This window comes from Anomalospiza imberbis, chromosome 6, assembly GCF_031753505.1.
Source record: "Anomalospiza imberbis isolate Cuckoo-Finch-1a 21T00152 chromosome 6, ASM3175350v1, whole genome shotgun sequence".
Taxonomy (NCBI): Eukaryota; Metazoa; Chordata; class Aves; order Passeriformes; family Viduidae; genus Anomalospiza; species Anomalospiza imberbis.
In genome coordinates this window covers 53,345,754-53,358,310 of record NC_089686.1, presented here as the reverse complement: position 1 = coordinate 53,358,310, position 12,557 = coordinate 53,345,754, and the positions used below count along the sequence as shown (strand labels likewise).

Sequence of the window (12,557 nt, the reverse complement as noted above, 5' to 3'; positions counted from 1 at the left end):
CGCTGCTGCAGACCCTTACGCACTTTCCGCAGTTTTATCTCGCCAGAGGCCTGAATAACGGGAATGCAGCCTTAACCCGTGTCTTAGCCCTGCAGCTTATTTTAAGAAGTGTCCCTCAAACCGAGTTCAGAGTGCGGGTGCTGAATGAATTGGAACAGGGTGCAACCTTCTGTGTGTTGTTCTCCTTTCCGCATTATCCAGACAGCTCTTAGGGTGCTGACCCCAGAGAGGCTGACTTCTTCAAAGTCCAATCTCCTCTCTTATGTCCCTTGTCACATATTTGGCTGCCGTGAGCCGCCTTACACACGGGATTCTAACTTCTTTCTGTACTAGAATCAGAATCGTTTAAGTTGGAAAAGACCTGTAAGATCACTGAGGCCACCCACAAATCCAGCACTGCCAAGCACACCACTAAAGCATGTCCCCAAGCGCCACATACACACGGCTTTTACCTCCAGCAATGGTGACTCCACCACCAGCCTGGGCAGTCTGTTTCAGTGCCTGCCAACACTTTCCATGAAGAAACTTTTTACTGTCCGAGCCTTGGCGCAATTTGAGGCCATTTCCTCTTCTCCTGTCACTTGTCATTTGGGAGAAGGGTGTACAGGCTACAGCCTCCCTTCAGGGAGTTGTAGAGTGTAAGATCTCCTCCTTGAGCCTCCTTGTCTCCAGGCTGAGACCTCCATCTGCCCTCCTCCCCCCAGATCCATTCCCTTTTCTGGACACACTGCAGCAACTCAATGTCTTGGATCAAGGTGCCCAAAACTGACCCCACAATTCAAGGCGGGGCCTCAGCAGTGCCCAGAACAGGGGGACGGTCACTGCCCTGGTCCTGCTAGCCACACCACTGCTGACACAGGACAGGATGCCATTGTCCTTCTTGGCCACCTAGGCACACCTGGGCTTGTGTTCAGAAGCTCTCGGCCAGCATCCCCAGGTCTTCTTCTGCGGGACCATTGGAAATTGCACAGAACAGTGGACTGTGGAGAGTTTAATAACGACTCAAGGCGGCCCAGTCTGGCTTAGGGGCTCCATGTTGCGACCCAGGTGCAGCTGTAACCAAGTTCCTTGGACACCATTCCCGCTCCACCAGTACGCTGCGGTTTATCCAGCGCTCCCTCCTGCCCCGTGGCCCCAGCGCCTCCCACCCCGCGTTCCCGGCGGAGCGCGGGTCCCGGGGCAGGGGGCGGAGCCCGCGCCCCTCGCGCTCCTCGGCCCATGGGACGAGCTCGCGCCACCAATGGGGAGCAGCGGGGTGGGCGTGGCGCGGCGGGGATTGGCTGAGGCCGTGGGGCGGGGGCGAGGCCGATGCCGCCTGAGGGGCCGCAGGTGCGGCAGAGGGGGAGCGGCGGCGACGGCCGGGGTGGCCGAGGGGAGCGGTGTGAAAGTGATCCCCGGTCAGTGATCCCCGGCCAGTGATCCCCGGCCAGTGATCCCCGCTGAGAGAGCGGCCCCGGCCCCCCAGGTGAGTGCGTTCTTTCCTTACCGTGTCGGGGATCGGGCCTGGGAGGGAGCCAGCCGTGTGGGCAAAGGGGAGCAACGAGCTGCCTTCCCTTCACATCGCTTCTGAAAAGAAGCCTACGGGGGGAGGACTAAAGGAAATGGCCTAAAGGCGAGGTAGTAGAGATTCGGATTAGATGCGAGAGAATTTTTTTTCTCGCTGTTGGTGTGGTCAGGCGTTGGAACAGGCTGCCCAAGAGGAGGTGGATGCATAGGGATGGCCAGGCTCAGTCCATGTCCAGATAATGGATCGGGTTCGCCGTGATGAGGCACACAGAGCCGGGACGTCAGTCCATAGCTCCGATTATAGGATTATTTTCTTTAGCATAAGAAGTGTTTGATCAGAACGAAAGAAAGCTACAGTGCATGTTCCACAGAGAAAGTTAGGTGGTGCCGGGTAAATCATTCTCCATTCCCACTGATTTTTTACTTAGATGGGATTATATCTTGTTTTCTATGGTGTAAACGACATATACGGAGCAAGGAATCTGGGCAAAAGTATCCAATTGACAAGGTTCCATACCGATAATGTTACAGCAGTAGCAATTTCTCAAATTAAAAAAGGTAGTTAAGTTACAAAGGCTTAGGACAATGTGGTGAAACATTTTTTTTTCCTTTTACGTCTACATGTAAGCAATAAGCGATTTATTATCTATGCATCTTAAAAAAATTCCCAGTTAGCAAGAAGTTTAATGGATTACTTTGATATCAGTGTTTTGATTATATTTTGCTAAATGCAAGTTCATAGGGAATTAATTGGTGAAAATTTTTTGCTTCCTGTCCTCCACCCCTAAATTTTGTGTGGTCTGAAGTCTATATAATAGATTTTAGTATCTTTTATTTGTGATTCTCTTGTGGAGGCATGATAATTATTGAGAACCAGCTGGAGTAATAGGATTCATATTTTCTTTCCTACAGGACATCATGATAGCACATCAGAAGAAAAAACTTGCTGAAGAAAGAAAACACCAAAACATGCAAAATGATACTAAAGCATCTCAAGGCCAGTGGGGAAGAGCATGGTGAGAGAAGCCAATGACCCTAAGTAGTCCTTGTATTTCTAATTACTTCATTCTTACTCTTAGAGATGCTGTATTCCTTTTAAACTTTCCTCTGTTAATAACAGATTTTTGTGTTGCCCTGCTCTGGAAAGCTCATGGGTAATTTGCTGTAATAACAGGTGCTGAAGAAGAGTTCTTCAAGTTTTTTAAGGCAGAGTTTTCCAGATGGTTTGGGTTAAAACATACTCCTTGCAAAAAAAAGGAAAGCAAATCATAAAAATTGGTAACATTTCTGGTTCCTTCAAGGAAATAAATATTTCGGAAATATTTTGGAGGTTCGGAAAACAGACATCCTGGCATCTGTGGCATTCCCAGCTGAAAAGTCCTGCTGTTGCAAGATTTATGACTCATGTCCCAGTTCCCAAAGAGCTGGGCGGGTATTAGTAGGGCATTGTACTGCAGCTGGGAACAGCAACGGTGGCACAGAAAATTCAACGTATGGCTGTCCAAGGTCTGTCTTTTCCAAGTTTCCAAGCCTTGCATAATGTTCTTGGGATTCCATTATCACTTCCAACTGAATACTCCACCAGTTAGAGCCATCAAAAAACATGAAGTCTGTAATAATAATCTGGTTTTTGGAGGGGAGATTTTATCTATCTCTTGCTCTGATCAACTAGCAAAGTTTTAGAGGAGTTTGTGGCAAAGTATGTTCTGTGTTGAGCTTTTTATGGCTGTTTGACCCCCAGACATGTCCGTGCCCTGAACACATTTTCAGTTTTCATCCAGTTAAGTCTAGAAGGTGCACTGAAAAAATTGTCTGATATAACTCATCTGCCTGAAACCTGGGGAAACAAAATGCTCCGTTTTGGATTACAGGGAGGTGGACTGGTTTTCCCTGGCAAGCATCCTTTTCCTGCTGATGTTTGCACCACTGATTGTGTACTACTTCATCATGTCCTGTGCCCAGTACCAGTGCTCTCTGACTGATCCACTCCTGGACTTGCTGACAGGAAATAAGCATCTGTCTGACATCTGGAACAGGACTCCCATGCTGACCTATAGGGCTGGTGCCATTTATTCCCTTTGGGTCGCTTTCCAGGTACATTACTGAGTTATGATCTGGATGCAGTGTCTGGTTTTTTCCACAGCTGTTGGATGAATCCTTTTGCACAAAGGATGGTGGAATGTTGCACTGGCATTTACTTTTTGGTGTGTCAAAATTTCCAAGGTGTTTTGGAATCCAAATGAAGCCTATGTACTTGGAAAATTAGTATAATGGGAATATACAGAAATATTCCTTGTGTGACATATTCCTTAATGAGGTTTTTAAGAAAAATTAGCTATATAACAACAATACCCATTTGTTTTAAATTAATACATGAAAAGTAAAGCAAAATAAAAGGATGAGGATCTGAATGTAGTTACCAACTGTCCTGCCTCCCCACCAAAAATTATGACAGCCTTACATGAAATACATCCTTAGAGCTGTAGAATAGCTTAGATGTATTACTAGTCTAAAATCACAACAGCTAAATATTGCCATTTTGGGCTACCCAATACTTACTGGAAACTTAAGAGAAATGTTATATTTGGTATATGTATGTAAGGGGTATGTGTTGATGGGTTTTGTCTTGTCTGTATTTACTGTGAATACATTCTCTCCTTTTAGGTGTTTTTGTACATGTCCATTCCTGATTTCTGCCATAAATTTCTCCCTGGATATGTGGGAGGTGTACAAGAAGGTGCTGTCACCCCTGCTGGTAAGGTCTTCCTTGGAATACATGCCCACCATGTAATCTTCTGAAATTACAGTATTTCTGTTCTTAGAGTCTTTAATAACCCATGTGTAACCAGAGGGAACGTGGACATAAATGCTCTCGCCTTCCTCACATGTTCAGTTCAAATAAAACTAGAAAACAATCTAGGTCATCTTTTAGAATAAGTTATAGCATTTCTATCTCTTATAATTAATAAAACTGTTGATCTGGTAGGCACCACACCAGCAATGGGAAAGTACTGGTTGATAGTTGCGGCACTTAAAATCGTCAGTGGGCTATTGCTGGTATTTGACAAGATAGTTTTATCTGCTCAAGCTCCATTAACCCAAGGGACTTGGACAAAATGTGTGATGTGAACTGTTACTGGTGGCTTGTTACTCTAGTCAGTTGTGGGGAAAGTCTAAATTCAGTGTTGTGAGGAGAAAAACTCAGCCTAAGAAAGCCTAATAGGTACAGCAGAGTCTAATGGAACTTTCAGAAAATTGCCTCAAGGTATTTAACTGGGACATGAGGAGAGAGAGGTCATTTCATGAGCACTTGATTGAGCTTCTGTGTATTCTGTGCATACCCATATTAATTAAAAGCTGTATTAATTCAGGATCACTAACACTCCATTTTTTCTTCACATTTTAGGTGTCATGAATAAATATGAAATCAATGGACTTCAGGCCTGGATCATTACCCATGTGCTTTGGTTTGCAAATGCTTCTTACTTCCACTTCTTCTCACCTAGCATAATTTTTGACAACTGGATTCCTCTCCTGTGGTGTGCCAATATCTTGGGATATGCAGTGTCCACCTTTGCAATGATCAAAGGCTACTTTTTCCCTACCAATGCAAAAGACTGGTATGTGGATTTTAGTAGTGAGAGAATACTAGGTATCAGAGATTAAAATTGTTAAATAAAATCAGATATATAAATTGTATGACAGAGTATATTTCACTGGCACAGAAAGCTAGGCTAGTGTATGCAGTGATTCTTTGCTTCACCAGCACGATCTCCTGTGTTTCATGCGGCGCACCATGGGTTTGGCAGCCTCAGTGTCACAGATATCACAGATACACTCATCCTAAAAATAGTTAGACTGTTCAGAAATGTTGCCAAGAGTAAACTCAGGCACCTCTGAAATTCTACAGTTTATGTCTATTAATGTAATACTTTGGTCAGGTCAGTTTGTGTTACCTTGCACAACGTTACATGGTTTTATGATTTTTATTATCACTACATCAAATTAAACTGAATTGTGTAGTCAGAGTAGCAATTACCTGTATTTGTATATAAATGTGTGCATTTCTAATTTTTTTACAGCAAATTCACTGGCAACTTCTTTTATGACTACATGATGGGGATTGAATTTAACCCTCGAATAGGGAAGTGGTTTGATTTCAAGCTGTTCTTCAATGGGCGCCCTGGGATTGTGGCCTGGACTCTAATCAACCTTTCCTTTGCTGCCAAACAGCAGGAGCTGTACGGTGAAGTGACAAACTCCATGATCCTTGTCAATGTCCTCCAGGTAAATTCTGAGGAGGAAATTAAGAAACAAGCTTGGAAATAAGCTAGTATGAAAGTAAGAAAAAAACTCCTTCCATGGAAATGAAACAGAAGCATTTTTTCCTGGCCTGAAACAAGCTCATTCAGTGATGGAACTTCTTGGCATTTGTTCCCTGATCTGTGTAAATGGAAGCCTGCTCAATAGAAGCTCTATCCCTCCTTTTTGTAACCCTTGATTCTAAGCTGAAGAGAGATCAGGGTCAGTTGTGAGTTCACTTCCCAAGTGTTTGTCCTTGAGCTGTACACTTGCCTTAGTCATCCTATTGCGTTATCTGTCTAGAGAGATAGATATTGTTTATCCAGGTAGGTTGTATCTATATCATAGTTCTTCTTAACTGTGTTCAGAAATGTTTGGTTTTGAAGTGCTAACATGAAAACACCAATGAATTTTGATATCATATCACAAGGTAGCACAGACTGATGCTGTTAAACAGGGTAACTGGTGACACTGCTCCGTAATTAATGTGAAATTATTCTGTTGCAGGGTATTTATGTTCTGGACTTCTTTTGGAATGAAGCCTGGTACTTGAAAACCATTGATATCTGCCATGATCATTTTGGATGGTATTTGGGCTGGGGAGACTGTGTTTGGTTGCCTTACCTATACACTTTGCAGGTAAAAATGTGTACACTGTATATTTGGGCTAAGAGGAGTGAAACTTTCCAGAAACATTCTTTCTAGCAGTTTAATTTGTACCTGAAATGTTTCTATGTAGTCCCACTGTTGGGAAATTATTGCAACATTCTTTGTAACAATTCTGCTATAGGAAGGCTGCCTGTCCCTGCATGGATTTGACATCTTTACCTCTCCTGCCCTTCTTTTGTGACTGTTTCTGTCATTGACGATTGTGGCTGCATACTTTTCTAAATCCTTTCAGTTTCCTTTCTTTTTACTCCTGCTTGTTGAGGGTCTTTTGGTTAGTGGTGTCTCGGAACTCACCCCCAGTTGGGGTGAGCCCGGGATGGTGGTAAAGTCTCTCCTCAAACCCGTGTCTCCAAAGAAAGACTCAGTAGTCTTCTGTTGTCCGGTCTCAAGGTAGTTTATTGTATGTTGTCTAAAAGATTTTCTCCCTGAGCTGCTGCAGTCCGTTCAGCAGTCAGGCAAGGGCACACTCCACCGCCCAGGGGGCTGGTGCCCTCTTTTATATCATACATTACGTGTTAAGTGTTTATGGTTTTTCCCCAATGCCCATCACCTATATTGAACAGTGACTTTCTACTCTAAACCAATCTGTGAATGCCAACATCACCAAGAACATGGAGGTTAGGAAGAAGAAGGAAAGAGGACAGGGCACACCCAAGTCCCTCCATCTTGGAACTTCTGACCCCCATGTACAAAACTCAGACCCCTCTGTACAAGGCCTAAAACCCCCCTGTACAGCACTCAAAAATTCTTCCTTTCACTTTGTGACTACTTCTACTATAATATCTAAACTTTCGTGATTTCTTGTTCTTCCTGCAAGGTTGGTAAATTGTTCCATGGATCAGGTTCAAAGCCACAGGGGTCTGTGGCTGCATTCCAGGGTCTCAAATGCTTTTAACCTGGGCCTGGAACATCCAAGAGTGTCCAAGGGAGTTTTGTTCCTTGGATTTTTCCTTCTGTCCAGTTTGCATCCTTGCAACTTCTCTCTTCTTGTTTCATGAAGAAATGCAAATTTGGAGAGAGAAAGAGCAAAAGAAACTCTAGGATGCAGAGTTTTCTGAAGGTTTTGTGCAGTTTTACTATTGCAGAAGATTGTTCTACTCCCTTCTTCTGGTCTGTTGTGGATCACTGTAGTCAAGGAATTGGTCTGGCATGCTGAGCCTCTGTTGGAAGTAAACGGCTGATTGTTTTTCTGCTCCACAGGGTCTGTACTTGGTTTACCATCCTGTCCAGCTGTGCACAGCTCATGCTGTAGGGGTCTTGACATTGGGCTTGCTGGGTTATTACATCTTTAGAATGACCAACCACCAGAAGGACCTGTTCCGTCGCACCAATGGCAACTGCAGGATCTGGGGGAAGAAGCCGGAGTACATTGAGTGCTCCTACACGTCCGTGGATGGCACCAAGTACTACAGCAAGCTGATGACCTCAGGATTTTGGGGCTGGGCACGTCATTTCAACTACACAGGAGACCTGATGGGCTCGCTGGCCTATTGCCTGGCTTGTGGCTTTGAGCATGTGCTGCCTTACTTCTACATCGTTTACATGACCATTCTGCTCACCCACCGCTGCATTAGGGATGAGCATCGTTGCAGCAGCAAGTATGGGAAGGACTGGAAGCGCTACACTGCTGCAGTGCCCTACCGGCTCCTACCCAGTATATTTTAAGGCTAATGCAGGATGCAGGGAAAAGAAGAAAGAAGAAACATGCAAGAATGCCATGTTAAAAGTAACTGAAGTGAGGCACTGAACTGCCCCCTTTTTTTAGACGACTCTTTTAATTGGAATACCCCTCTGAATCACCCCATTTCCAAATTAACTTGGAGTTTAAGAAAAGATGCATGTATTGAGACTCCTGAGAAATCCGAAAGCTGGGAGGTGGCCTTACCCTTGGTGGTAGCAGGGTTCTGGAAGCAGTTAGCAGTGCTTCAGGAGAGAAGAAAAGAGTTCTATCATCTCTTTAGGAAAGAGGTTTTCTGATGCAGCTGCTTGTGGCCATCAGAACCTACAATTAAGAACAGCTGCAAAGGAGGTTTGATTGTTGATTGCTTGTCAAGAGATGAACGGTGGAAATACTGAACTGAAGAAGCTGGTTTGAAATAACTGTTATAATCTAAAACAAAAGTGAATATGTATAAATTAGTGCAATTTTCAGGACCTGACAATAGAGAACATGACCAACTGAGGTTTTTTTTGCTACTGAAACCAGACTTTGTGAAACTACTGAGCTGAGCTGCTTGCTTACTTTTTTTCTTAGTAGCTGGTATGGGCATAATTTTGGATTTGAGCTGAGACAGTGTTGATAACACAGGGATGTTTTCATTATTCCTGAGCTGTGTTTACACAGCATCAAGGCCTTTTTTGCATCTCACCTCACCCACCACGGAGTGGGCTGGCTGAGCACAAGAAGCTGGGAGGGGACACGGGCAAGACAGCTGACCCCAACTGACCCAAGGAATATCCCAGGCCATATGGCATCATGCTCAGCATATAAAGCCGGAGGAAGAAAGAAGTGGGGGATGTCAGGAGTGATGGTATTTGTCATTCTAAGTCACCATTACATGTGATGGAGCCCTGCTTTCCTGAAGATGGCTGAACATCTGCCTGCAGGTGGCAGGTGGGGAGTAGATCCCTTATTTTGCTTTGTTGGCGTGCAGTTTTTCCTTTACCTATTAAACCGTGTTTATCTCAACCTGTGAGTTTTCTCCCTTTCCTGATTCCTTCCCCCATCCCACTGTGAGGGAGTGAGCAAACCAGCTGTGTGGGGCTGAGTTGCCAGCTGGGGTTAAACCATGACAGTCCTTTTTGGTGCCTGACATGGAGCTTGAAGGGTCTGAGATAAGAGCAGCTTTGGCTGGATTGGATTTATAGCTGTGGGTGCTGTTGAGTCGTCAGGCTCCTGTGCTTGCCATGGGTCTTGTTAGGGGTTTCATTTTGATTTTGCTGCTGGCTGTAGTGCTTCTCCTCTCCCTGTGCTGTACCTGGGGACAGAGATGGCAGCCATGGTGACACACCTGGGCTGGCAGGTGGCCAGGGCATCACTGCTCTTTCTGTGCTGCTGGACCTCCACTGTGAGCTCCACTCGAGGGAGCTGTGACCTGTGGATGAGCCCAGACAGGAGCAGGATACCTGCAGGCATCAGTGGGTGGGAATAAGCCCATGGCAGAGCAGGAACCTCTCAGAGCATCTGTGGCCACGGTTATGTCCATGCCCAAGAAGGGATTGTGGCCCAAGGATAAACCTGAAGCCACTGTGGCTGTGGATAAGGCCATGCTCAGCAGGTAGCCCTTGAAACATCTGTGCCTGTGCATGGGGTCATGCTGGAGCACCTCAGAGCCATGGCCATGGATGAACCCCTGGCAGAGCAGTTACAGCCTTGGAGGTACTGCAGCCATGGATAAGGCCACCTCTATTTCTTCAGTGGGGATGGAAAACTTCATTCCCTATAGTTTGTATAAAATCATGTTTGTAAAAACTTAAGGTTCTAAATTCTTAGATTCAGGACAAATAAAATACTGCTAGTTTTCCTTCAGCTATTTCTTTTCTTGTTACATGGTTATCTTTCAGCGTGACTAAAGGATACAAAAGGAGCTCCTAAAAAACCTGAATTTCAAGAGCTCCTTGCAATTCTGTTTTCCAAGGTGAGCCAAATAAAGAGGGATCATAGTATGACTTATTCAGCTTGTGACAAGCTTGGTATTATATTTAAGCTTTTTTTAAATTATTGAATATAGCCACTTTTTTAAAATTATTGCATATAAATATACTGTTAGTTTTTAAAGTAGAAAAGTGTAAATTGATGTTTTGTAGAAGCAGCTGAATGCATTGATCTTCCTGGCAGGTTTGGCTGAGTTCTGTTGGTGAGTGTATGTTTTGGTTTTGTTGCAGTCATCCTGGAGAGGATGGTCTGGGCAGGAGAAAAAGGCTCTCTGCAAACCTAGAAAACAAATGTATCTTGTAGCTAGGCTTTGTTTCAGAGCTGGATCTATACACATCCTTTTCTTATGCAGCCTTGGAAATTGCATTGCCCTTTTGCTGTTAATGCCAAGGTTATTTAAATATTGCAAGATAATCTGGACTCTTAAATCATGGTAGCCTTGCACAGCACAGTGTGATCCCTTCTGTTCCCTGAGAAATCATGGATGTTTCGTGGAAGAAATTGCCCCTTCAAGGCCAAATTATACAACACTTTAATCTATTCTGTAAACTTCATCCTAACATAAGCACTGTGTGAGCATTGTCCCACTAATGTCACCCTTGAAAACTGGAACCTGAAGGATCATCAGCTTCTTGCTCATCTTCATGCCTGGGTCATTTGTTGGATGCATGGCAGTGCTGTTAAATTTATTTCTTCCAGAATAAAAAAAAAAAAAAAAAAAAAAAAAAAAAAAAAAAAAAAGGCAGATTTTTGAGGGTGTGAGGTGTGTATTGGATAAACTTCTGTCCTGATATTTCCTATTTATTGATATTCTGTGGTCAATATCACTTTAAAGTTTGAAAATCACCTATCTAATCTCTGTAGTATGTTGGGAACTTCAAATATAGTAGTTTCAATATTTGCAAAATAGTACTTATTTAATTTAGGTTAAATAAAGCGTAATGGGAAAGCACAGCAAAATCTTCCAGTAACTACTTGGAGCAGTGTCTTGGTTTGAAAAGACAGGTGTCTGCTAAAGAATGCAGAAGACTCCCCTGAAATGGAAAATGTAAAACCCCTCCCTCCAAATTATTTTCATTTTGAAATTAAAAGGCTCTCAGGCAAAGATATGGGAATAGGAATAACAGTTCTTTACTTGGAAAACTAAAAAAATACAAATGTAATAGTACAAACATCAACAAAAAAAAAAGCCACTGACAGAGTCAGAATGCCACCTGACACCCTGTAGGTCAGGGTGGTGTCAGCAGTCCCATTAAATGGTGTCTGCAGTCCTCCTGGAGTGACAGCTGTAGTTTTGTTGGAGCAGGGATCCTATAGAAGGGTGGAGTTTTCCTGTGAAGGCCCAGTAGTGGTGTAGATGGGCCTGGTCTTCCTCTGGGAATTCAGTGGGAAAAAGGCTGTCCTGGTGTCCCAAAATCTCAGATTAGATCCAGTTAAGAATGCTTGGCTCCTCCCCCTTGCCAGAGCATCTCCCAATGGGATGATGTAATTTTATCAGTCATGCAGAGACACTCAATGGCCCATTAACAGCAGATGTCTCCCCAGAGGGAGGATTGGTTGTGGAAGAGATAAAGAAAATTTCCCAATTAACAGAAGCTAACTGCCACACCTCTAACAGCTGGCAATTAGAATACACACATTACCTTGCAATCTAGGACAAGGAGTAACCAAGTAGTTTAGTTGGATTATTGTAGGAAGAAAAGTTACAAATGCTCACTTGAAGAGGGCACAAGAGGCTGAACAACTTCCAGCTTGCTTTAGATCTACCTAAAAAAAAAAAACCATCCCAGTGTTGTAGTGTATAACATTTCTGGATTGTCAGTGTTCAATTTATGGATGGAATGGAGTGGGGAGAGGGGAACTTGCAATACCTCTGGGAAGGGAGGATGCCTTCACACATGGAAAACCTCTGTCACAAATGGCATTTCTGAGATCAGGGCTCCACCTTTGCAGCATAAGGGTGGTTGTGATGGAATGGGATTGCTTGGTTCCAGTTTTGCTCTGACAGTAGGAATGACAGCAGGAGAATGTGCTGTTGCCTCGCAGAGGCAGCCAAACTATTTTCTGCTTTTAATTACCAGTCTAAGGTTCTAATAATGTGTTAACCTAGAGCTGCATTGCCTCAACTGGTTCTCTTCAATAATGCAGTCTTCATTCAAGGATAAAGTGATGTGCAGTTGAAGATAAAACTGTCATAACATATTTTTTCTACTTTCTTTTATACATGACAAAAAAGTCTAAATGTGTGTGTCAAATCAAAAGCTTGCTTTATTTTTAGATGATGGATGCAGATCTACTTTATGGCTACTGCACAGGCAAGGAAACTGGATTTTTTAAAATTATGCTATCCAAACTTTTTCAATATATTTTCCTTTAAAATTGTAAAAAAAAAGTGCATTCCAAGGTAATGCAAATACATATTTTA

At 43.6% G+C, this 12,557-nt stretch overlaps 1 protein-coding gene and 1 long non-coding RNA gene across 2 annotated transcripts; both read left to right on the top strand.

Moving 5' to 3' along the window:
- The first annotated feature begins 1,386 nt into the window (after positions 1-1,386).
- Positions 1,387-9,166, top strand: DHCR7 (7-dehydrocholesterol reductase). The gene is made up of 8 exons (XM_068194194.1): positions 1,387-1,465; positions 2,419-2,522; positions 3,378-3,600; positions 4,171-4,261; positions 4,913-5,126; positions 5,589-5,793; positions 6,316-6,447; positions 7,678-9,166. The coding sequence occupies exons 2-8, from the start codon at positions 2,425-2,427 to the stop codon at positions 8,140-8,142; spliced, it is 1,428 nt and encodes a 475-aa protein (XP_068050295.1). The 5' UTR covers positions 1,387-1,465; positions 2,419-2,424; the 3' UTR covers positions 8,143-9,166.
- LOC137476130 (uncharacterized) lies at positions 6,454-7,642 on the top strand. Its single transcript, XR_011000262.1, has 2 exons — positions 6,454-6,757; positions 7,396-7,642. It is a non-coding gene; the product is annotated as an uncharacterized lncRNA (long non-coding RNA).
- Positions 9,167-12,557: the final 3,391 nt, after the last annotated feature.

What these genes read in the sequence shown, in the direction of transcription:
- DHCR7 (XM_068194194.1), top strand. Translation starts at nt 2,425, where the DNA reads ATGATAGCACATCAGAAGAAAAAACTTGCTGAAGAAAGAAAACACCAA. An exon ending in AGGTGCTGTCACCCCTGCTG is followed by an intron (nt 4,262 to 4,912) that starts GTAAGGTCTTCC and finishes TTCACATTTTAG; the next exon opens with GTGTCATGAATAAATATGAA. An exon ending in CTTACCTATACACTTTGCAG is followed by an intron (nt 6,448 to 7,677) that starts GTAAAAATGTGT and finishes TCTGCTCCACAG; the next exon opens with GGTCTGTACTTGGTTTACCA.